The sequence below is a fragment of the Hylobates moloch genome, unplaced genomic scaffold (assembly GCF_009828535.3).
Source record: "Hylobates moloch isolate HMO894 unplaced genomic scaffold, HMol_V3 SCAFFOLD_24, whole genome shotgun sequence".
Taxonomy (NCBI): Eukaryota; Metazoa; Chordata; class Mammalia; order Primates; family Hylobatidae; genus Hylobates; species Hylobates moloch.
The window spans coordinates 15963881-15990215 of NW_026652299.1; the positions used below are offsets into that span (position 1 = coordinate 15963881).

A 26335-nucleotide genomic window follows, 5' to 3' on the forward strand; every position below is an offset into this window, starting at 1 on the left:
CTACTAAATCAGATCCCAGCTGTCTGGACCTTCCAGTAAGCTCAGGACTCCCTCCTCTACCCGGTACTTCTTTTCTCAAGTCTAATGATGCGGGCTCATTAGAGAAAGTATGTTAGGAGCCTCCTATCCAACTACCAGGTTTCTCTCTTAGGCTTGGTCACTGCTGTGTGACTTACTTGCTTCATTCCCTAGAGTCCCAATTATTCCCCCATGACAAGGTCTATCTGATGGTGCCCATGTTTTCTCCTGCACCTTCTGAATGCTGGCAGTATTCCTATAACCCTGGAGAGCTGCCTTCCTGTGGGCCTTTCCAAGGATGTCTGGCCACTGGAATGCACCCACTTTGGACCTCCTGCCTCTGCAGGTTTGGGCACAAAGCGCCTCCCTGCTGCTTTCAGCCTGTGCCTCCCATGAGGCAGGCAGAGCAGCCCCCTACACTCACCTGTGGTTTTGAATCCCACCATCTCCATCACCAAGGAGGATGGTTTACCTGAGGAATTATCCCTTTAAAGGCCAAATTTGGCTGGGCACAGTGGCTCATGCCTGTAATCCCAGCACTTTGGGAGGCCGAGGCAGGTGGATCATGAGATCAAGAGATTAAGACCATCCTGGCCAACATGGTGAAAACCCGTCTCTACTAAAAATACAAAAATCAGATGGGCATGGTGGCACGCACCTGTAGTCCCAGCTACTTGGGAGGTGGAGGCAGGAGAATCACTTGAACCTGGGAGGCGGAGGTTGCAGCGAGCCAAGATTTCACTACTGCACTCCAGCCTGGTGACAGAGCGAGACTCCATCTCAAAAATAAAAATTAAAAATAAAAATAAAAGGCCAAGCTTAGGAATGTCAAACTAAGCTTCAGCTACATGGACCCTCCATTTTACCTGAGGCAGAGTGCTTGAAATGGACAAATTAGCACCAGTCCAATCCCAATGTCTGTGTGTTTCTAGCTGTCTGTGTAGTAGACACTGCTGCTTTTGTTATCTACAAATAATAAGATGATCTAATTCAGGGGTCCCCAGCCCCCAGGCAGAGCACCAGTACTGGTCCATGGCCTGTTAGGAACCTGGCTGCACAGCAGGAGGTGAGTGGCAGGCGAGCAAGCATTACCACCTGAGCTCCACCTCCTGTCAGATTAGCGGCCCTATTAGATAGGAGCACAAACCCTATTGTGAACTGCGCATGCGAGGGATCCAGGTTGCGTGCTCCTTATGAGAATCTAATGCCTGATAATCTGAGGTGGAACAGTTTCATCCTCAAATCATCCCCCCTACCTCCCCCAAGTCTGTGGAAAAATTGTCTTCCACGAAACCGGTCCCTGGTGCCAAGAATGTTGGGGACCACTGATCTAATCAAAGGTGACAGATGCAGCCACAAAGACATCTGAGTAACAGCTATATAATTTTAGTGCTTGCTTTTCCCAGACACCTGGGAGGCACTTCATCCTCACATCATCTCAACCCCTCAAAACACACTCTGAGGTTTAAACAATTTTTTTTTTTTTTTTTGAGACGGAGTCTTCCTCTGTCACCCAGGCTGCAGTGCAGTGGCGCAATCTCGGCTCACTGCAAGCTCCACCTCCCGGGTTCACGCCATTCTCCTGCCTCAGCCTCTCCGAGTAGCTGGGACTACAGGCGCCCGCCACCACGCCCGGCTAATTTTTTGTATTTTTAGTAGAGACAGGGTTTCACCGTGGTCTCGATCTCCTGACCTTGTGATCCGCCCGCCTCGGCCTCCCAAAGTGCTGGGATTACAAGCGTGAGCCACCGCGCCCGGCAGGTTTAAACAATATAACCAAGGTGGTGAGCTCCAGGGTTGGGATTTGAACCAGGGCTTTCTCATTCTAAGACACCACACTGTCTCTTCAAAAGAAAAATAAATCTCACATCTGTAATCCCAGCACTTTGGGAGGCTGAGGCAGGCAGATCACTTGAGGCCAGGAGTTCAAGACCAGCCTGCCCAACATGGCGACACCCCGTCTCTACTAAAAATACAAAAAATAACCAAGTATAGTGGCACGAACCTGTATTCCCAGCTCCTTGGGAGGCTGAGGCACAACAATCGCTTGAACCCGGGAGGTGGAGGTTGCAGTGAGCCGAGATGGCACCACTGCGCTCCAGCCCAGGGGACAGAGAGAAACTTGTCTCAAAAAAAAAAGAAAGAAAGAAAAAGAAGTCCAAGGGTTGGGAACATGATAATGAGGGTGGTATTTTTTAAATCACATATGATCAATTTCAGTTGTTTTTGTGAATGCCTCACCTGAACCTAAACTTGCTTGCTACCCAGGGCCTGTACTTGGGGGCTGGCTGACAAGGTTTCTGGGCCTTATGTAGCACTCTAGTGTCTTCGAGGTCTGCTTGTGCCTGTGATGACTAAAGCTGCCTTTTGTCCTCCGCATGGAATTAAACCAGAGCTTGTTGCTAGGCTAATGAGTTCAGACACAGCTGCCATTTTAAAACCATCTCTGTTGTGCGGAGGCGGCGAGCCTCTGACAGGCAGTCAGCAGAGGCACTGCATGGCTGGTACTTGAGGATGTGATTTTCAGTCTCTTCCCTTTTTCCATCACAACACTTTTTTTAAGATAGAGTCTCGCTCTGTCACCCAGGCCGGAGTGCCCCGTGGCATGATCTGGGCTCACTTCAACCTGCACCTCCGGGGTTCAAGCAATTCTCCTGCCTTAGCCTCCCAAGTAGCTTGGACTACAGGTGCCCGCCACCATGCCTGGCTTTTTTTTTTTTTTTTTTTTAGCAGAGACGGTGTTTCACCATGTTGGCTAGGCTGGTCTCGAACTCCTGGCCTCAAGTGATTCACCGCCCCCCTTGACCTCCTAAAGTGCTGAGATTACAGGCATGAGCCACTGCACCTGGCTACCACGTTTTCAAGACACTTCTACCAGTGTCTGGGTAAAGCACTGAAACTTCAGTCTGTAGCTGGCCAGCCAAATAGTAAAACTCTCCCTGGACAAACTTAGCAGCCGTTTATAAATGCTCTGCAATGGTTATCTATTCCTTTTACTTCCTTGGGTAGGGTTGTCCCCTCAGAGGCAGCCTCAAAGATGCGGAAATGACAGCTGACAACCCTTGAGCTGGAGAGGACACTGTTCCTGGGATTGTGTCTCATGCCTGGTAGCATTTCCCATGCACAGTTACCACACCCAGGACAGGAGGAACAGCTAAGCCTGCCCTGAGGACAGGGGCTGAGTTGTGTCCACAGGAGCCTGAATCGCACTGCCCACCTTCCCAGTGTCCCCTCCCTCCGTATCCTGGAACCCCACCCTCCCCTTGAAGGGGCCTCTTCCTGTGGGCTGTGAGGGAAGAGGGCAAAAGCAGGGCAGGGAGGAGCAGGCACCTGCTCCCATTCCCACCCTCTCCCCAGAGCACCTGCACAGCCCTCTCTGAGCCACAGGGGCCCTCAGCGGCCACTCCCCAACGGCACACAGCTGTCTGAGGGCCTGAGAACAGCCTCCAGCCCAGCAATGAAGAGCTGCGGCACACCCTTGGGTTCTCGGTTCTGCAGGAGGCACACGAGGAGGTCCTGCATCCACTTATCAGAAAAAGCTGTGCTCCCAGGGAGTTCTCCGCTTGGCAGAAGGCAGCCTGGGGGCCACCGAGGCTCCTCTAGCTCTCCAGCCCTGGGACATCACCGGCTGCCTCATGGCATATCTGTCTTTCAGGAAGGAGAAAAAACCCTTGCTTCCCTAAGCACGCCACCCTGGGTCATTTGTCCCCACTGCATTGACCCCCAGCACAGGGAGGGATGAGGACTGTGTGGAGTCACAGCTCCACTAACTGCGCAGTCATGGGCAACCCGCTCGGCCTCTCGAGCTTCTGACTCCCCATCTGTAAAGAAAGTCATAGGTGGCTATGAGAAAGTAAAGACTATGCCTGGCTCCTTTTAAAGTGGTTACTGTTGGTATCTTTTGGTAGCTTTTAGTTGCTCAGAGGAGGAAAAAGTTACTGTGAGTAAAATGACCAAACTCCAACCCCCGCAAAAAAGGTAATTTAAAATGAAGTCAAACAGCATATCAGCCCTGAGACGTTTTCCTTTATACTGGCTAGAAATAAGGAGAGGAAATTACATTGGCTTCCATTTTAATGATGACAGCTAATATAACTTTTTTTTTTTTTTTGAGATGGAGCCTGGCTCTTGTTGCCTAGGTTGAAGTGTAGCGGTTCACTGCAACCTCTGTCTCCTGAGTTCAAGCGATTCTCCTGTCTCAGCCTCCTAAGTAGCTAATATTACAGGCATGCACCACCAAGCCCAGCTAATTTTTGTATTTTTAATAGAGATAGGGTTTTGCCATGTTGGTCAGGCTGGTCTCGAACTCCTGACCTCAGGTGATCTGCCTGCCTCGGTTTCCCAAAGTGCTGGGATTACAGGCGTGAGCCACCACACCCGCTGGGCTGCTGTAACTTTTTGTTTTGGAAAATTTCTAACATCCAAAGGTAGAAAGTATGATGAACCCCTATGAAGCCATCTCCAGCTGCAAGAGCTATTACTGGCTCATAGCTAATCTTTACCTAACCTATAACTTTTATCTCCCAAACTAGATTTTTAATTAAAAAAAATTTTTTTAGAGACAGGATCTTGCTCTGTCACCCAGGCTGGAGTGCAGTGGTGCAATCATAGCTCACTGCAGCCTTAAACTCCTGGGCTCAAGCGATCCTCCTGGCTTAGCCTCCCAAGTAGCTGGAACTACAGGCATGCACCACCACACACAGCTAACCAAACTGGATTATTTTGAAGCAAATCCCAGACATCCATAGATATGGCAATGGTGGCCTCTTAACTAAGCTTCTTAAGTAGCACAGGCTCTGGATGTGAGCAGTGGCCTTGTTCCTGATCCTAACACCGTGCCTGGCTCTAAGAGGTGCCCTGTAAGCCTGAGATGAAGGAAGAGGTGAAGGTAGGGGTTGGTGGGTAGGGTAGACTATGTTATTGAAAATGGTAGATCTTTCTCCTTCAGAGTCTAGAGTCGGCTCCTTTAATTAACTGAGATAGTTAAAGGTCATTTCCAAAGCCAGAGTAAGTGCCACAGTTTCTCATCTTGAAACTCTGTCCCTGTTATCAAGATGCTTTCCAGGAGGCTTCAGTTCACTTGCTGGTCCTTCTCTTTTTCAGACCATTGAGCCAAAAGTGAAAGTTTTCATCTTCAACCTAAAACTCCCGGACTGCCCCTCCACCATGAAGAACCCAGCCAGGCTGCTTTTCAGCCTTTTTGAAGGTGAGTGGGGCCATGGCTGAAGAGGTTTTGAGTGACATTTGGTGCACTGGTGTGCTGGGTAGCAGTCTTAAAAGTCCGGGGTTCCAATGGGAGGAGGAGCATGGAGGAAGGCTAGTCTAAAAGCCTACCCCAGATTGAGTTAGTGTACTATGCCTTCCTACTGATGGTCCCTTGCAGCCATCCCCCGTTGACCCAAGAAAGGGGAGAGGTTCTACACAAGGATGCCTCTTATGGAAAAAAGATAGTTAGGCCTCAGCTGTGAGTTGTAAGCATGGAAACTCATCTTTGCCTCCTTTTATTACCTCTCCCTACAAGGTCTCTCATCTCTGCTCCTCTTGGCAGGGCTTTTCTGTGCCCCTCTCTCTCCAGCCAGCCCTCTCTACTTACCCTTGTTCTGTGTCCCCATTATCTCAGTTTGCACATGGCCCTGGTGGGTACCTGACCAAGATGCTAAGAACTTTCAAGTGTAGGACTCACAGCTCAAGGGCCATCTTCCTAGTGTCTCTTAGTTCAAATTCTTGAAAGTGAATCTGATTGTTAGCCATGGATCAGGAGGCTGCTCCTGGTCCAATCAAGTCAGGGGAAAGGTGGGGTCTATGACAGCATTGAGGCTGGCAGTCACTGGAGACTCTGCAAGAAGGGAGGAAGAGGCAGAGGGGAATGTGCCTGAGGGCCCTGATATTCAGGTCTGTCACTCTTGTCCATAGGCCAGAGTACGGGAGAAGTCAGTAGTGTTCTTTCTACCACTGTGTCTTAGTCTGTCGTATGTTGCTATAATAGAATACTCTAGACTGCGTAATTTATAAAGAAAAAGGGTTTATTTAGCTCATGGTTCTGGGGACTGGGAAGTTCAAGATCAGCCAGCCACATCTGGTCAGCTTCTGGTGAGGGCTTCATGCTGCATCCTAACCTGGCAGAGAAGTGGAAGGGGAAGGAAGTGCCTGCAAATAGATGAAACACCAGTAGCAGCCTCACTTTATAACAACCACTGTCATGGTAACTAATCCAGTCCCACTAGAATGGGAACTCACTCTCCCTGGAGACTGCACTAATCCCCTTCATGAGGGCGGATCCCTCATGACCCAAATGCCTCTTAAAAGTCCCATAACCTCTCAACAATGTTACATTGGCAATTAAATTTCAACATGAGTTTTGGTAGGGACAAACCACATCCAAACTATAGCACACCTGGAGCCCCTCCCAGCATTGGGTTGGCTCCACAGGGCCCCTGAAGTTCATCCATAGATACCATTTAATAATGCTTATCTGAACTCACCTTTGACGGCATAACAATTTCTGTTCTTAGATCCCACCTCTCTCTAAGTGGTTAAAATTGTACCTTTTCTGTTTATGCATATTTTACCACAATTTAAAAAATATTCCACTCCTTTCTGATCTTTGAGTTCTTCTAAATCAATTGTTCCCAAAGTTATGGTCCCCAGACCAGCAGCATCAACATTAGCGTCACCTGGGAGCTCATTAGAAATGCATATTCTTGAGCCCTACTTGAGACCTACTGCCCCAGACACTCTCAGGGTGGGACCAGCAACCTGTGTATTAACAAGCTCTACAGATGATTTTGATTGACATTGAAGTTTGAGAACCACTTTTAAGCAATAAGTAAATAGAATTCACTTCTAAGCTTTTAAAGTCCTTAGCCCATGGTATTTTCCAAAGGGACTTGGAACCACTGCTTGGAGTTTGGATGTGTTGTATGAGCGAGGAAAACTGTTGATTTCAGACTTGCATGTTCTTAGTTGGCATTTACATAGAGTTAATTTAATTTCTTCTCTTACAGCCATAAATAAAGACCAAGTGCTCACCATTGGGTTTGATATTAATGAGTTTCTGAGTTGTTCATCAAGTTCCAAGAAAAGGTAACGTCAGGTTGCCTATTGAACTATCAATAACTGATATTTGTAGAATACTGTTTCTTTTACATGTATAATCTTATAGGACTGTTGTCATCAACTCTTGGGCCACCAAGTTTATTATTGCCATTCAATTGATGAGAAACAAAGACTCAGAAAGAAAGCAGGGAGTCTCTTACTGAGTGGGACTCATGAGGTTCTGCTTTCTTATCTGTCAGTTCACCCAACTGTGCGCAACTAGCATGATGGCTCACACCTGTAATACCAGCACTCTGGTAGGCAAAGGTGGGAAGATTGCTTGAGTCCAGGAGTTCAAGACTGGGCTGGGCAACATGATGAAACTCTGTCTCTACAAAAAATTACAAAAATTAGCCAGGCATAATGGTGCATGCCTATGGTCCCAGCTACTTGGGAGACTGAGGTCGGAGGATCACTTGAGCCCAGGAGGCAGAAGCTGCTGTGAGCCGAGATTGTGCCACTGCACCAGCTAGGATTTGAACTCCTGCCTTCTAGTTTAAGATCTTGTTGGAGACAGTGTGAGCTTGTGGAAGAGTGGCCAGGTTGAAGATAGATCTGACCATCCCGCTGAAGTTACATGATAAGTAATGGGTTCTCTGTGCCCATTTCCTCAATATGAAGGGTGAAACATCCTCCCCGGAAGGAGACAGCGTAGACAGGAAAGCCAGCTGTTGCGCAAGCCAGATGCCTCACTCGACAACATTCTAGGGACAGAGATTTGAATCTATGGTGGGGTTGTAAATAATATCTTACTGAGTGACTCAAGTGCCAAAGTTTGCAAATGATACGCTTTAAAAAATTAGAGCAGATTGCCGGGCACGGTGGCTCATGCCTGTAATCCCAGCACTTTGGGAGGCTGAGGCGGCAGGTAGATCATGAGGTCAGGAGATCGAGACCATCCTGGCTAACACAGTGAAACCCCGTCTCTACTAGAAATACAAAAAAATTAGCCAGGCATGGTGGCAAGTGCCTGTAGTCCCAGCTACTTGGGAGGCTGAGGCAGGAGATTCATTGGCGTGAACCCTGGAGGCAGAGCTTGCAGTGAGCCGAGATCGCGCCATTGCACTCTAGCCTGGGTGACAAAGCGAGACTCCATCTCAAAAAAAAAAAAAAAATTAGAGCAGATTTTGAGATTGTGCCCATAATTACATTGCTTTCATGCACGCATATCTCAATATGCTTTTGAGTGAGCGAGAAAAGAATGGCAGGTAGCCAGTACTGGGAATTGCCCAGAACCTCAGCACTCCTGGAGGGATATTACATGCATGAAGTTCATGCACCATCCCTTAGGGTGGGACAAAAGCTGGAGACAATAATTGACTTCCAGACCTTCAGCTAGAGTTCTCTTTGTCACTCACATCTGATATTTCCAGTGCAGCCCTGTTCAGGGTCATTCAGTGCCAACACCTCTTTGTACCTTTCCTCTTCCAGTACTTGACTGTCCTGAGCCATATCCTCCTTCTATTGTTCCATCCTCTCAATCCACCTCAAATCAGCAGTTCAGATCAACAGACCCACAGCAGCAGCTGTACCTCAGGCTTTGTGTGGCAGTACAGATTTGCAATAGACAGACATGGGTTACCACTGCTCCCTGACCACACTTGGAGTCAGCCAAGAAGGACTGGCTGTGGCTTCAGGAAAGAAAACTCAAGAAGCCATAATAAAATGGGTTCCCCGAGAAGCCAGTGATTACAAGTGACCCCAGCTCGGAGGTCCTCTCAGCACTTGGTGGTGCTTTGCCTGAAGGGAAGGGCCAACACGGGCTTACATTAAACGGACAGCCAGGGGCCCCTACTCAGGAGGATGTGGTTGGAGAACCCGCTGAATGCAGGGGCGGTAAGTGGGGAGTGATTCAGAAAGGACTAACATAGTTTTCTCTTTCAGAATTTTAGACCTTATAGGGGAGACAGGCCCCTGAACAACTCTCACATGAGTGTGGCAGGAGACACACAGCACTGTACCCTAAAAAAGGGAGAACTTAGGAGCCCTGGGTGTGGAGCCTGAGGCGCCATCATGTGCTAAATCCCTCTCCATGGCCGGCAAACCCAGGGTTCCCAGCTCCAAGCCTGTATAGCAAGTTCTGTTTCATCCCAGGGCAGTTTATTTGTTTCCTCAAAACTCTTTTCATGCAATCCAGGAGGACAGAGTCAGGGCCAGGAGGGCTGGGTAAGAGCAAGGTTCCAAGCAGCGGAGGCTGTGTTTATGGGCACCGTGGATGCGCAGAGGCTGAGCACCGAGGGGTGGCGCCGCATCCCTGGCTGCGCTCCACAGTCGCACATGTGTTGGGATCATCTACAAAGGAGAAGATCATTTCCCTTTCCCCCGATCTAGCAAATGTCAGGGAGTTGATGCTGAGTGAAACAGAAGGTGCTTGGGTTTGGAAGATGCCTCCTGCAGGGTGACCTGGCCCCAGGCTTCGCTCTTTGAGAGGAAGATCCCTGTGCAGTGTCCTGTCACTTCTCCCAGTTCTGTGCTGTGGGCCAGCCTGGTATAGGCGCCATCGGCTCTCCACCCGATGGCTGTGTGACAGGGAGATGCTCTTGTACTCCACGTCGTTTTCCCCAGGCATATGCCACACTCCTCAAGGCCGCCCTCTGCTGGCTGTAATTTGCAGCATGCATGCTTTCCTGCCTGCATGACATGACTCATTGACTGTGAAATCAATTTAGAAGTTGGCGATCACAATTGAAAAAAAAAGAAAGAAAAAAGAGGAAAGGAGAGTGGGAGGGACGAAAGTGGACTAGAATAAAATAGAAAATATCAGACCACATTTTGTATAAATGCAGCATGCACTTTTATGTGCTTTCATTTCATATGCATATACATATGTACACACATATACATGCACATAAACATGTATGTATATGAGGTTAAAAGCACAGAATCTGCTCCACCACCTGCAAGCTGTGTGCAAGGAGAAGTTACTCATAATCACCAGGAATCCAGGCTCCTTTGTTGTTGCTTTGTCACCTTTAACAAGGTTTCTACCTCATGGTCCAGGATGGATGCTTGAGCTCCTGCCATTATGTCTGAAATCCAAGCAGCATGAAGAAAGGAGGCAGTAGCCAGGACTGATATTCAACTGGTCCACATCAGTGTACTTCAGTACCAGCTGATAAATAGCTGCTGGCTCCCTGAAGTCAGGAAGTTTTCCTTTTTTTTTTTTTTTTTTTAGACTGAGTTTCACTCTTGTTGCCCAGGCTGGAGTGCAATGGCGTGATCTCAGCTCACTGCAACCTCTGCCTCCCGGGTTCAAGTGATTCTCCTGCCTCAGCCTCCTGAGTAGCTGGGATTACAGGCCCCCACCACCACGCCTGGCTAATTTTGTATTTTTAGTAGAGATGGGGTTTCCCCATGTTGGTCAGGCTGGTCTTGAACTTCTGACCTCGTGATCCACCTGCCTCGGCCTCCCAAAGTGCTGGGATTACAGGTGTGAGCCACTGCGCCTGGCCCCCGTTTCTTAAAGTCTCAGTTTCCTCCTATGTAGGATGAGGATAAATCATTGTAGTACCCATCTCATAAATTTGTTGGGAAAATTAAATGAGATAATACACATCCATTCTTATCACAGTGGCCAGTGCAGAATCAAGGCTCAATAAATTGGAGTCATTGTTATTATTAGCTATGTTTTACAAATAATGAATTATAAGAAGAATAAAGTATGGTAGTAACACTAAAGGCAATATTCAAGGGCAATCTAATACAGAGAACAGTAGCATTTTAACCATGAAAGAGCAAGAATCACTCACCTCAGAAGGGGTAATAATAATAATTTTCCCATCTGCCAGTTACTTCCTGCCCATGGCTTTGCAGATATGACTTTTGACTCAGTGTTTCTGGAATCTTTTCTGATTAAACACAGTAGTCATCCGTAGGGGGCATTTGTAACTGACAGAGTCATTCATTATTATGTCCTTTCAATCCCGCAGCATGTCTTGTTCTCTGACTGACAGCCTGGCCCTTCAGCCTGACCAGCAGCAGGACCACGAGACCACAGGCTCCTCTCCTGCCTCTGCCTATCAGAGAGTCTGGGAAGCATTTGCCAATCAGTCCAGGGTGGAAAGGGATGCCTTCCTGCAGGACACTTTCCCCGAAGGCTTCCTCTGGGGTGCCTCCACAGGAGCCTTTAACGTGGAAGGAGGCTGGGCCGAGGGCGGGAGAGGGGCGAGCATCTGGGATCCACACAGGCCCCTGAACACCACTGAGGGCCAAGCGACGCCGGAGGTGGCCAGTGACAGCTACCACAAGGTAGCCTCTGACGTCGCCCTGCTTCGCGGCCTCCGGGCTCAGGTGTACAAGTTCTCCATCTCCTGGTCCCGGATCTTCCCCACGGGGCACGGGAGCAGCCCCAGCCTCCCAGGCGTTGCCTACTACAACAAGCTGATTGACAGGCTGCGGGATGCGGGCATCGAGCCCATGGCCACGCTGTTCCACTGGGACCTGCCTCAGGCCCTGCAGGATCACGGCGGATGGCAGAATGAGAGTGTGGTGGATGCCTTCCTGGACTATGCGGCCTTCTGCTTCTCCACGTTTGGGGACCGTGTGAAGCTGTGGGTGACCTTCCATGAGCCATGGGTGATGAGCTACGCGGGCTATGGCACTGGCCAGCACCCTCCCAGCATCTCTGACCCAGGAGTGGCCTCTTTTAAGGTACTTCCCATCCCTGCAGCTGCTACTAATTGGAGGAGAAAGGACATTGGCTGGAAGAAAGTCATTTTCTCTGTTTTCTTCTATCAGCAAGCCTTTACTTTTTGTTCTTTCTTTAAAGGAAATCAGGGGGAGGGAAGGAACCCTAAATTGTTAATTAAATTATTAATCACTTGGCCAGGTGCAGTGGCTCATGCCAGTAATCTCATCACTGTGGGAGGCCAAGGCAGGCAGATTGCTTGAGTCCAGGAGTTTGAGACCAGACTGGGCAACATGGCAAAATCTTGTCTCTGCAAAAAAAAATATAAAAATTAGCTGGGCATAGTGGTGCACGCCTGTGATCCCACCTACCCAGGAGACTGAGGTGGGAGGATCGCTTGAGCCTGGTATGCAGAGGCTGCAGTGAGCCAAGATTTTGCCGCTACCTCCAGCCTGGTCAACAGAGCAAGACCCTGTCTCAAAAAAAAAAAAAAAATCGTTGATCACCTTCTTTTGTCCAGACACTCTACTGGTACTTTTAAAGTATAATAGTTATTACATCCTCAGAATAGCACTGATGAATGAGTGAGGCTCAGACAGGATAGACAATGTGGTCATGATGACATTGCTAGTGAGTCACCAGGTGGAAGTCAGGATTTGAGCCCGAGTCTTCTTGACTCCAAGTTCCTCATGTCACGTAGTGACAAGTGACAGAAAACTCAACCCAAAGTGACTTAAGCAAGGAGAGAATTTACACATTCAGGAGGCTGAAAATTCTTCATTTGGCCTGATCAGGGTGGAATTTGATCAGAGCACAAGCGATGCCACCTGGACCCAGTTCTCCCTCTCTTGTTCCTCATTGGCTTTATTCTTAGGCTACTTTGCAGCCAGATGGCAGCAGCCCTGTTTCTATTATTTCATGACCAGTAGGGAAAAAAGCTCGGCTCTTTTCTGTCCTTCCCAACAGAAGTGTCCCTGTGTCTCATGATCTCTCAGTGGGTCGCATACCCACCCTGAACCCATTGCTGGGTCCTGGCCGGGGGAGCTGTGACAACTGACCGGTGTGGGCCAAGGACCCATGCTTTACTCCTCAATATGCTCGCTGAGAGCTGAGGAGACGCAGAGGGAAGAGGCAAGGAGGCATTGGCTTTCCAGACGCCAGTCAGGGCATCGTTTCAAGAAGGAGATGTATACACTGGGCACAAAATTTTAAATGGTTATAGGTCTTTTCCATTATTTCCCTTTTTCTTCAGAATCTCCCAGAAAACCCACCAGCTTTCTCTGACAGCGTTCTTCAGGATGGACGTGTTAGTCTGCCTTTTCCCTGTCACTGTTTGGGTTCTGTTCTTAAAAATGAGTATTTCCGGCCAGGCGCGGTGGTTCACGCCTGTAATCTCAGCACTTTGGGAGGCCAAGGCAGGCAGATCACCTGAGGTCAGGAGTTCGAGACCAGCCTGGCCAACATGGCGAAACCCCATCTCTACTAAAATACAAAAATTAGCCAGGTGTGTTGGTGGGCGCCTGTAATCCCATCTACTTGGGAGGCTGAGGCAGGAGAATCACTTGATCCTGGGAGGTGGAGGTTGTAGTGAGCCGAGATCATGCCACTGCACTCCAGCCTGGGCAGCCTGGGTGACAAAGCAAGACTTTCATCTCAAAAAAAAAAAAAAAGACTATTTCCTGTGCCCCATGGTAGGTGTTAAAGAGGGGTGACAGCCATGCCCTGGACATGTTATAGCCTTTTGGGGAAGATGACACTAACACACATAGCAAAATTACAGAACTCTTCAAAAAGATCATTACTAGGGTGAGCTGGAACATCATGAATAAATGACTCAATGAAATGTCAAACATTGTAGGACATAAGTCAGAGCTTCCATTCAGCTCTTGAACAGCAAGTGACTGCACATATGGAGTCATTCCACCACCTGCCTCCTGAAAATGGAAGGTTTGAAATCTTCTGTTTCACTCCTTGTTGTAAAACTTATCTAGACCTTTTCTTCTTAGGCTTTTCTTCCCCTTTGAACTGTGGATATCTGAGATATCTTTACAGAGACTTTGATGAGAAAGTCCCCTTCACTCTTCTCCTTCAATTCTTCCCTTTATTTATTAGTTGAATGTTAGAATACCATTGTCTTAGTGAGCTTGAGCTGCGATAACAAAACACCATAGACTGGTGGTTTAAACAACAGATATTTACTTCCCACCATTCTGGAGCTGGGGAAGTCCAAGATCAAGGGACCAGCATGGTTGGGTTCTGGTGAGGGCTCTCTTCCTGGCCTGCAGGCAGCCACCTTCTTGCTGTCCTCATATGGGGGTGGTTGGAAGAACTCACTGGTATCTCTTCTTATAAGGACACTAATACCACCACCATGAGAGTCCCACCCTCATGACCTCCTCTAAACCTAATCACCCCTCGAAGGCCCCATCTCGAAATACTATCACATTGGGGATTAGGGCTTCAACATATGAATTTTGATGGGGGACCTAATTTAGTTCATAGCAGCTATTAAGGAAAAAATTTAAAGAAAAAAATGTCTTGGGCCGGGCGTGGTGGCTCACACCTGTAATCTCAGCACTTTGGGAGGCCGAGGCGGGCGGATCACGAGATCAGGGGTTCGAGACCAGCCTGGCCAACATAGTGAAACCCCGTCTCTACTAAAAATACAAAAATTAACATGGAATAGTGGCAGGCACCTGTAGTCCCAGCCACTAGGGAGGCTGAGGCAGGAGAATCGCTTGAACTTGGGAGGCGGAGGTTGCAGTGAGCCGAGATTGCACCACTGCACTCCAGCCTGTGTGACAGAGTGAGACTCCGTTTAAAAAAAAAAAAAGAAAAAAATGACTTTTATTATTTTAGAGTATTTCCTTCCAGTCTTGGCTCCTTTGCATTTATGATGTTGTCACAGGGCACCTCAGATTGTTGCTCACTGTTTACTTGATATCATGTCATTAGCCCTTTTGCCTATTATTAAGCGGTCGCAATGACTGTTTTTGTTTTTTGTTTTTTGTCTTTTTTTTTGAGACGGAGTCTCGCTCTGTCGCTCAGGCTGGAGTGCAGTGGCGCAATCTCGGCTCACTGCAAGCTCCGCCTCCTGGGTTCACGCCATTCTCCTGCCTCAGCCTCTCCAAGTAGTTGGGACTACAGGCGCCCGCCACCACGCCCAGCTAATTTTTTTGTATTTTTTAGTAGAGACGGGGTTTCACTGTGTTAGCCAGGATGGCCTCGATCTCCTGACCTCGTGATCCGCCTGCCTCGGCCTCCCAAAGTGCTAGGATTACAAGCGTGAGCCACCGCGCCCGGCCTTGCAATGACTGTTTTTGATGGTTAATATTCCACTGAGCTCCCTTCCCAACACTAGCTAATTTAGAAGAAAGACATCTTTGCTTTTGGGAAAGGAGCACAGTTTGCCATTCGAGTTTAGAACTCAGTTAAGGACTAATATTTGGGATGTGAGAAGCAGCCAGGCTTTTTAGTGATTATGGCATATTTTGACATGAAATTCTTCAGAGGTAAGTGTCATCCTCTTCAGATGATAAAAAGGAAAAAGGAAAACAAGCTAAGATTTAGCAAGCTCACTCCTGCTCTCTGAGTTTCTGCTCAGTGCTTTGTATACACGTATTTAATAATCCCAGATGGATCCATAATTACCCACTTTTGGCCAACAAGTAAGCTGAAGTTGAGAGCAAATTGTCCAAGTTAACAAGTTAGTGACAGAGTCAAGATTTAAATCTAGGCTTGTTATATTTCAGACACCCTCCTGTTGCCCTCTGCTTCCCACAAAAAGCTGTTGCTGTTTGTAAGAGCATGAGTTAAGTCTGCAAAGAAACTCCTAGTTTGGTTTTTCTTCTGAGATTCCATTAAATAGAAAGAAGAACAAATAAGCAAGAAAGAGCCCTCCTCTCCCTTGTGTGCTAATTAAAATAATCCTCCCCATGGACTGATTTCTCAACATGCACTTATTAAGGACAGAGGCAGAATAGCAGTGTGGGTAACAATAACAGGCTTGGAGTCAGACTGCCAGGGGCTTGTTCTCACTTTTCTCCTGACTCTCAGCCTTGTGAGATCCTGATCCACAGCTCTGGATCTTGTTTTCCCCATCTCTATAGTGGTGATAATAATTGTACCTGCCATACGAGGTTGTGGTGAGGATTACATGAGAGAATTCATTAAGTAGGTGCCCAATACATGTTAGTTGTTATTGTTAAAGTGGTTGTTGATGCTGTTATTTTGTTGACAATGTTGAAGAATTGCTGTCGATTTGTTGACTTTGTTGATGATATTGGTGTTGACTTGTTGACATTGTTGACTTGATATTGTTGACCTTTTCACATTGGTATTCACTTGTTGATGCCGTTCACGTTGGTATTGATGTTATTGACATCAACGTCATTGATATTATTGACTGGTTGACATTGGTGTGGATTTCTTGACATTGTAGACTTGTTGACATGTTAGCATCGGTCTTGTTGTTTATGTTGTTAACTTGTTAACTTTATTATTGACTTGTTAACATCATTGACATTAGTGTCAACATTGTTATTTGTTGATAACTTGATGTTAACATTAGTGCTGATGTTGTCAATATTGACAATGTCAATGTTGTTGTTGTCTTTATTGACTTGTTGACATTGTTGTTGACTTGTTATTGGTTTATTAGTCCTGTTGTTGTCATTGTTCTTATTACTAATCACTGTATTTCCTTCTTTCTTTTTCACAAGGTGGCTCACTTGGTCCTCAAGGCTCATGCCAGAACTTGGCACCACTACAACAGCCACCATCGCCCACAGCAGCAGGGGCATGTGGGCATTGTGCTGAACTCAGACTGGGCAGAACCCCTGTCTCCAGAGAGGCCTGAGGACCTGAGAGCCTCTGAGCGCTTCTTGCACTTCATGCTGGGCTGGTTTGCACACCCCATCTTTGTGGATGGAGACTACCCAGCCACCCTGAGGACCCAGATCCAACAGATGAACAGACAGTGCTCCCATCCTGTGGCTCAACTCCCCGAGTTCACAGAGGCAGAGAAGCAGCTCCTGAAAGGCTCTGCTGATTTTCTGGGTCTGTCGCATTACACCTCCCGCCTCATCAGCAACGCCCCACAAAACACCTGCATCCCTAGCTATGATACCATTGGAGGCTTCTCCCAACACGTGAACCATGTGTGGCCCCAGACCTCATCCTCTTGGATTCGTGTGGTGCCCTGGGGGATAAGGAGGCTGTTGCAGTTTGTATCCCTGGAATACACAAGAGGAAAAGTTCCAATATACCTGGCCGGGAATGGCATGCCCATAGGAGAAAGTGAAAATCTCTTTGATGATTCCTTGAGAGTAGACTACTTCAATCAATATATCAATGAGGTGCTCAAGGGTAAGAACAATGGATGTGCCAGTGATTGGAAGGTGGGTGGTACTTCTCCAAGTCTTCACAGTTTCGTTTAATAGGACAAAGAAAGTCTCCTAGGGAAATGGAGCCAAAGAAAGCATTATTGGTAGTAATAGTGGGGAGTCCTTCGCATCAGCTCCCTAACTCTCTTTCCCAAGGTTCATTCATGTCATTCACGTCTTTGCTCCTGTGGTTTTATTGTTTTGTTTTTGAGACAGGGTCTTGCTGTGTTGCCCGCTGGAGAACTGGAGTGCAGTGGCATAAACGTGGCTCACTGCAGCCTCAAAGTCCTAAGCTCAAGCCAACCTCCCACCTCAGCCTCTTGAGTAGCTGGGACCACAGTGCACACCACTATGCATGGCTTTTTTTTTTTTTTTAGACACAGGGTCTCTTCACATTGCCCAGGCTGGTCTCAAACTCCTGGGCTCAAACAGTCTTCTCACTTCATCCTCCCAAAGTGTTGGGATTACAGGCATGAGCCACCGTGCCTGACCCAGTGTCCTTATTGCCTAGAATACCTCCCTCTACATTCTGCCCATCTGAGTCCTATGCAGCCATCAAGCCTCATCATCTTTTTTTTTTTTTTTTTTTTTTTTTTAGAATCAGTGTCTTGCTTTGTCACATAGGCTGGAATAGAGTGGCATGTTCATAGCTCACTTCAGCCTCAAACTCCTAGGCTCTAGTGATCCTTCAGACTCCAACCCATTAACTCTTCCCTCATTGCTCCAGCCACACTGGTCTTCATTTCCTCTAATTGGCTATAAAATCTACGTTCTATGTCATTGATTTTGATCCAGTTGATCCACATCTACGGTCTCATTCTTATGTAACATACTATTTCATATGTCTTTTTATTCCAATTGGAAAGGTATGGCAAATAGGTTTCATCTAACAGGTCAGTCCTCAGTTAACCCAGGATGTTCTTATGTTGAGCTCGTTAACTTAATTACATCTGCAAAGATCCTTTTTTCAAATAAGGTTATATTCACTGGTACCACGGGTTAGGATTTAGTCATATCTTTTGGGGGCCACCATTCAATGCACTGTACCAGGGAATACATGTTTTAGGCTTTATTTATTTCTTTATTTTAATTTTAATTTTATTTTTTTTACTTCTTTAATAGATCAGTTTTTTTGACATAATAACTCACATCAATTTTAATTTTAATTTTTTTAGACAGGGTTTTGCTCTGATGCCCATGTTGGAGTACACTGGCCTGATCTTGGCTCACTGCAGCTTTGACCTCCTAGGCTCAAGCGATCCTCCCACCTCAGCCTCCCAAGTGGCTGGGACTACAGGCGCACACCACCACGCCAGGCTAATTTTATTTTATTTTATTTATTTATTTTTTTGAGACGGAGTCTCACTCTGTCACCCAGGCTGGAGTGCAGTGGCGCGATCTCGGCTCACTGCAAGCTCCGCCTCCTGGGCTCACGCCATTCTCCTGCCTCAGCCTCCTGAGTAGTTGGGACTACAGGTGCCCGCCACCACGCCTGGCTAATTTTTTTGTATTTTTAGTAGAGATAGGGTTTCACTGTGTTAGCCAGGATGGTCTCAATCTCCTGACCTCGTGATCCACCCGCCTTGGCCTCCCAAAGTGCTGGGATTACAGGCATGAGCCACCATGCCCGGCCACCTTTTTTTTTTTTTTTTTTTTTTTTAAATAGAGACAGAGTCTGGCCATGTTGCCCAGGCTGCTTTATTTCTTTTTTAAAATATGAAATATGTTGTCACTTAATGTCAATATTACTAAACATAAACAAGGAAAAGCAAAAGCATATTGTTAAAAGATTGATTTATGTATTTTATATAAAACCAAGACATCCTGGTGGTAACACATGGGACACATCCCCTCCACTATTTATTTGAAGGTGGGGATGCTCCTTTGGCTTGAGATTTATGGCCACAAAAGTGGCCTGATGTTTTGTGAGGATCTTGTGGATTTTCCTTTTATCTATTCTGAGGAGGAAAAAGGGTGAACATTTGGGGGGTAACCCAAGTCACCCCCAAAACTTTCATGTCAAAAGGAACACTTTTTAAAAGCAACATTAGTAACAGAGACTATACTTCTAATTTTTCAATAAAAACTATTTCATCAAAAAACAGTCCTCGCTGGTCCGAGGTAATAACTTATCTCAGTTGACTGTTGACAACCAGTTACAGATCAAACAGCTTCTATTACTCTTCTCCCCCTTCTCACTACTGCACTGACTAGTCTTTAAAAGATAAATAAATAAAATAGTGGTGCACCAGCTCACTCCTGTAGTCAGTCCCAGCTACTTGGGAGGATCACTTGAGTCCAGGAGTTTGAGACCAGCCTGGGCAACACAGTGAGACCCCATCTCATTAAATAAATCCATAAATAAATAAATGTAATTTTTATTTTTCTTCACAGCTATCAAGGAAGACTCCGTGGATGTTCGGTCCTACATTGCTCGTTCCCTCATTGATGGCTTCGAAGGCCCTTCTGGTTACAGCCAACGGTTTGGCCTGCACCACGTCAACTTCAGCGACAGCAGCAAGTCAAGGACTCCCAGGAAATCTGCCTACTTTTTCACTAGCATCATAGAAAAGAACGGTTTCCTCACCAAGGGGGCAAAAAGACTGCTACCACCTAATACAGCAAACCTCCCCTCCAAAGTCAGAGCCTTCACTTTTCCATCTGAAGTGCCCTCCAAGGCTAAAGTCGTTTGGGAAAAGTTCTCCAGCCAACCCAAGTTCGAAAGAGATTTGTTCTACCACGGGACGTTTCGGGATGACTTTCTGTGGGGCGTGTCCTCTTCCGCTTATCAGATCGAAGGCGGGTGGGATGCTGATGGCAAAGGCCCCAGCATCTGGGATAACTTTACTCACACACCAGGGAGCAATGTGAAAGACAATGCCACTGGAGATATCGCCTGCGACAGCTATCACCAGCTGGATGCCGATCTGAATATGCTCCGCGCTTTGAAGGTGAAGGCCTACCGCTTCTCCATCTCCTGGTCTCGGATTTTCCCAACTGGGAGAAACAGCTCTATCAACAGTCAAGGGGTTGATTATTACAATAGGCTGATCAATGGCTTGGTGGCAAGCAACATCTTTCCCATGGTGACATTGTTCCACTGGGACCTGCCCCAGGCCCTCCAGGATATCGGAGGCTGGGAGAATCCTGCCTTGATTGACTTGTTTGACAGCTACGCAGACTTTTGTTTCCATACCTTTGGTGACAGAGTCAAGTTCTGGATGACTTTTAATGAGCCCATGTACCTGGCATGGCTGGGTTATGGCTCAGGGGAATTTCCCCCAGGGGTGAAGGACCCAGGCTGGGCACCATATAGGATAGCCCACACCATCATCAAAGCCCATGCCAGAGTCTATCACACGTACGATGAGAAATACAGGCAGGAGCAGAAGGGGGTCATCTCGCTGAGCCTCAGTACACACTGGGCAGAGCCCAAGTCACCAGGGGTCCCCAGAGATGTGGAAGCCGCTGACCGAATGCTGCAGTTCTCCCTGGGCTGGTTTGCTCACCCCATTTTTAGAAACGGAGACTATCCTGACACCATGAAGTGGAAAGTGGGGAACAGGAGTGAACTGCAGCACTTAGCCACCTCCCGCCTGCCAAGCTTCACTGAGGAAGAGAAGAGGTTCATCAGGGCAACGGCCGACGTCTTCTGCCTCAACACGTACTACTCCAAAATCGTGCAGCACAAAACACCTAGGCTAAACCCACCCTCCTACGAAGACGACCGGGAGATGGCTGAGGAGGAGGACCCTTCGTGGCCTTCCACGGCAATGAACAGAGCTGCGCCCTGGGGGACGCGAAGGCTGCTGAACTGGATCAAGGAAGAGTATGGTGACATCCCCATTTACATCACCGAAAACGGAGTGGGGCTGACCAATCCAAACACGGAGGATACTGATAGGATATTTTACCACAAAACCTACATCAATGAGGCTTTGAAAGGTGAGTGAGGGTTCAGCTCCCCTTAAAGAAACCTTCCAACATTCCCTGGGTCATATGCCTGAAATGTTTTGCCAGGATGATTTATGAACCATCAACAGGTCTCTCTCTTAGGTCCCAACTCCATAATTCTTTATCTGTTTGGGGGTTATATGTTCCTTGAGAAGCTGGGGGAAAAAAGGCTATGGTTGTCTCTGCAGAGGAAAAACACAAACACAACACACACAGGGTCCCTAGCAGAATATTCATATTGTCATGGGTCCATTCATTCATTACTGAGCAAGTTCTATTTTAGGTGCTGGGAATACAGCAATGAACAAAACACAAATTTCTGCCTTCATAGAGCTTATCCCTTGCACCCCAGAACAAGAAAGTTGTGTAAATTCAAACTTCCTTTTTTTTTTTTTTTGAGATGGAGTCTTGCTCTGTTACCCAGGCTGGAGTGCAGTGGCCACCATGCCCGGCTAATTTTTTTGTATTTTTGGTAGAGATGGAGTTTCACCATGTTGGCCAGGCTGGTTTCAAACTCCTGACCTCAAGTGATCCACCTGCCTCTGCCTCCCAAAGTGTTAGGATTACAGGTGTGAGCCACTGTGCCCAGCCTAAAAATCAACTTTTTGTTTCATTAATTTTTTTTTTTTTTTTGAGACAGAGTCTCACTCTGTTGCCCAGGCTGGAGTGCAATGGTGTGATCTCAGCTCACTGCAACCTCCACCTCCCGAGTTCAAGCAATTCTATTGCCTCAGCCTCCCCAGTAGCTAGGACTACAGATGCATTGGGCTTAACTTCCTAAGTGGGCTGAGGATCTTGAATTTGGGGCATGTTTCTTTACCCCAAGAGAAGAATTTGATTTGGAGGTGATCAGTCATTAATGCTAGCTGTGGGGTCATAGGTACTGGCAGAAAAGTAAGATCAACAGGTGATCTGTTGGTCTCTCAGGGCGTATGTCACTTTTAGGACCACAACCTTGAATTGAGGAGCTGGCACTGGGTTGGCTGCATGGAGGTCCTGACTCCTGGTGTCAAGCTCTCCTCTGCTCCCTTTGGGATGTTCCCAGCCTACAGGCTCGATGGTGTAGACCTTCGAGGGTATGTCGCCTGGTCTCTGATGGACAACTTTGAGTGGCTGAATGGCTACACGGTCAAGTTTGGACTATACCATGTTGATTTCAACAACACGAACAGGCCTCGCACAGCAAGAACCTCCGCCAGGTACTACACAGAGGTCATTACCAACAACGGCATGCCACTGGCCAGGGAGGATGAGTTTCTGTACGGACGGTTTCCTGAGGGCTTCATCTGGAGTGCAGCTTCTGCTGCATATCAGGTGAGGAGTTCAGGGTGGTGGGACACCAGTGACTGCACACTTGCCCTGTGCCAGGCTGTGGGCTCAGTGCTGGGAAGGGCAGATGCATGAACAGGAGATTCCAGCAGACCCATGGAGGGGCAGCATGGGGTCTGGGAGTTCCTCTTCCAGACAGCCTGGCTTTTTCACAGCCCCAAGTTTACCCAGACCAGCATGGTGAGGCTCGCTGTCCTGAGATGGGTGCTTGCAGGGCCAGATGGAGCAGGGGGAGCCTGGGCAGAAGCACTTGGGCAAAGACACACAAATACAATCACGCATCGCTCACAACAGGGATTTGCTGTGAGAGATGTGTTGTTAGGTGAGTTCATAGTTCTGTGAACATCACACAGAGTGCACTTACACACACCTAGATAGTGTAGCCTACCACATACCTAGACTACACAGTATAGCCTAGTGCTCCTAGGCTACAAACCTGTACAGCCTGTTACTGTACTGAATGCTGTAGGCAGTTGTAACACAGTAGTATTTGTATATCTAAATGTATCTAAATGTAGAAAGGCACAGTGAAAATATGGCATAAAAGCTGGACGACAGGGTACTCACCGTGAATGGAGCCTGTGGGACTGGAAGTTGCTCTGGGTGAGTCAGTGGGTGAGGGGTGAGTGAATGGGAAGGCCTAGGCATTACTGTACACTACTGTGGACTTTATGAACACTGCACACTTACGCTACGCTAAATTTATTTTTTAAATGTTTTTCTTTCTTCAATAACACATTAACCTTAGCTTACTGTAACATTTTTACTTTATTAACTTTTTAGTTTTTTAAACTTTTTTACTCTTTTGTGATAACACTTAGCTTAAAACAAGCACATTGGTCCAGGTGTGGTGGCTCACGCCTGCAATCCCAGTGCTATGGGAGGATCGCTAGAGACCAGGAGTTCAAAACCAGCCTGGGCAACATGGCAAAACCCTATCTCTATAAAAAAACCAAAAAAATTAGCCAAGTGTGGTGATGTGCTCCTGTAGTCCCAGCTACTCGGGAGACTGAGGCAGGAGGATCACTCAGCCTCCCCAGTAGCTGGGATTACATGCACATGCCACCACACCCAATAAATTTTTTATTTTTAATTTTTTTGTAGAGACAGGGGTCTCACTATGTTGCTAGGGCTAGTCTGAACTCCTGGCCTCAAGTGATCCTCCTCCCTCAGCCTCCCAAAGTGCTGGAATTACAAATCTGGGCCACAGCACCTGGCCTGCATGTGCTATACTTTTATACTGCTGGCCACACAGTAGGTTTATTGACATGAGCACCGCCACAAACATGAATAATGCAGTGCTCTACAACATTACGATGGCCGCAAAGCACTAGGCAATAGGAATGTTTCAGCTCCATTATAATCTTATGGGACCACCATCATATATCAGGTCCGTCATTGACCAAAACACTGTTCTACAGCCCATGACTACGACGAGTCCCTGCTGGACCCTTTTGTTCCTCAGCTAGATCCTTCCAAGCAGGCAGTTTGCTCACATTGGCTCTCAGCATGGGCCTGAGCTTATTCTGATGTCCTAACAACATCACACCGCTACTGTATTCATGCCAAAATGAGGCTTACTCATACAGAAAATAGGATGGTTTTATTTTTTCCAAGAAAAATGGAAAAGGCGAGAGTGACTTGCCTGGCAGTTAGTGGTGGTTCCTGCTTTCCATCTTCTGCCTGCGCCTGTCTCTGTGCAAGAGTGGGCCTGCCACATGCATAGAGAAAGCCGGGGGAGTTCCGAGACTGAGTCGGGGCTAGAGCAGGCTCCCAGAGGAGGTGACCACACTTGGCTAATTTTTTTGATTTTTTTATAGAGATGGGGTTTCGCCATGTTGCCAGGCTGGTTTTGAACTCCTGGGCTCGAGCGATCCTCCCATAGCACTGGGGTCGCCGGCGTGAGCCACCACACCTGGACCAATGTGCTTGTTTTAAGCTAAGCGTTGTCACAAAAGAGTAAACATCCTGACTTGAGATTCACCCAGTGGCAGAAAGGAACCTGTGAGTGCTTGACTGAATGACCTAATGAGACCATGTCTTGTCATTTTGAGATCGAAGGTGCATGGAGAGCAGATGGCAAAGGACTCAGCATTTGGGACACGTTTTCTCACACACCACTGAAGGTTGAGGATGATGCCATCGGAGACGTGGCCTGCGACAGTTATCACAAGATTGCTGAGGATCTGGTCATCCTGCAGAACCTGGGCGTGTCCCACTACCGTTTTTCCATCTCCTGGCCTCGCATCCTCCCTGATGGAACCACCAGGTACATCAATGAAGCGGGCCTGAACTACTACGTGAGACTCATCGATGCACTGCTGGCCGCTAGCATCCAGCCCCAGGTATGGTGGGTCCTGGCAAGGCCTTGGGAAAGTCCACATGCAGGAACCAGCGGGGCTGGGGGAGCACATTTATTATGTAAACAAAATGCTAGTTTCAAATTTGGCTTTTGTTGTTGTTTTTGAAATGTAGTCTCGCTCTGTCACCCAGGCTGGAGTGCAGTGGCGGATCTCGTTTCTCAGCCTCCAGAGTAGCTGGGCTTATAGGCGCACACCACCATGCCCGGCTAATTTTTGTATTTAGTAGAGACGGGGTTTCACTGTGTTGGCCAGGCTGGTCTCAAACTCCTGGCCTCAAGTGATCCACCCGCCTCGGCCTCCCAAAGTGCTGAGATTATAGGTATGAGCCACCGTGCCCAACCTCAAATTTAACTTTTTAATTGTCAGTAAATTCATATGGTGCAGAATTCAAAAAGCATAAAAGAGTTTCCTTCCCAACCTTGACCTCAGCTATCTAGTTCTCCCTGAAAGCAATTTACCCCTTTCCCAAAAGAAAAAGAAAAAAATCTTTGAGCCTTTTTGTCTCATAAGTCACTCTCAGGATTAGTAGCAGACGTTGATGCTGGCACATCTAACCTAGGGCTTCCCATGGAAAGCATGATTGATGCAACAGCTGATCTGGCTTCTTCCCAGGTGACCATTTACCACTGGGACCTACCGCAGGCGCTCCAAGATGTAGGAGGCTGGGAGAATGAGACCATCGTGCAGTGGTTTAAGGAGTATGCAGATGTGCTCTTCCAGAGGCTGGGAGACAAGGTGAAGTTTTGGATCACACTGAATGAGCCCTTTGTCATTGCTTACCAGGGCTATGGCGACGGAACAAAAGCTCCAGGTAAGTCCCAGCCCTGGCTCATCGGCTCTTTGGATCATGGCATTCTTAGCACATCAAGAGTTGAAATCCAGATGGCACAGGATGAGGCAGCCAAGAAAGCCCCATGGCAGAAACCCTGCCTCTTGCTCAGGGCTGTAGAGGTTTCCCTCCTGGCACTGCATTACTAAACATGAATTTCACATCTCAATTCCTCAAGGTGGGTTCGTTTCTTTGCTCTGTGACTCTCATCGGCCTCAGGTGGGAAGCTCTCTGAGATCAGAGATGTGGGCAAATTGATGTGGTGAAGGACAGTTTGTCAGGCTGTACAGGTCTACAGTCTGTTTCCACAATTCCCAAACCCCAAAGTTTCTGACGATTGGTTTGGCTGACCTGAGCTCATTTAATAGTAGTGAAACCTGACTCAAAGCAACAGGAGGCTGCTCATGGTCTTTATCGCACTGAGCAAACATTCGTAAGTTTTGCTGCAGAGGTGCCAGTGTGCTTGACTATGGAGAGCTGTCCCCGGCCCATGGGGCTGATAGGTACTTTTCTCAAAGGAAACATTTAATTCCAAAACACATCTGACCCTAAAAGATTTTTTTTCTTTTAACTTTGGTTGACATGCAATAATTGTACATATGTATGGAGTACAAAATATATTTTGATACATGTATACAATGTGTGATGATGAAATCAGAGTAATTAGTATATTCATCGCCTCAAACATTCATCATTTCTTTGTGTTGGGAAAATTCGGAGTCCTCTTTTCTAGCTT

General features: G+C 47.3%; 1 protein-coding gene across 4 annotated transcripts in view; it reads left to right on the plus strand.

The window, feature by feature from the left end:
• Positions 1-26335, plus strand: part of LCT (lactase) — a 58158-nt gene that overhangs the window by 15962 nt on the left and 15861 nt on the right. For all 4 annotated transcript variants that reach the window (XR_004246485.2, XM_058434408.1, XM_032145557.2 and 1 more), the window contains 8 exons: positions 5122-5224; positions 7023-7101; positions 11043-11763; positions 16462-17107; positions 19519-21069; positions 22124-22392; positions 24462-24752; positions 25383-25581. Coding sequence is in view for 3 of the 4 variants with exons in the window: in XM_058434408.1 (XP_058290391.1) it covers positions 5122-5224; positions 7023-7101; positions 11043-11763; positions 16462-17107; positions 19519-21069; positions 22124-22392; positions 24462-24752; positions 25383-25581 (3859 nt within the window). In the remaining variant the exon portion in view is untranslated. The remainder of the gene's footprint in view (positions 1-5121; positions 5225-7022; positions 7102-11042; positions 11764-16461; positions 17108-19518; positions 21070-22123; positions 22393-24461; positions 24753-25382; positions 25582-26335) is intronic.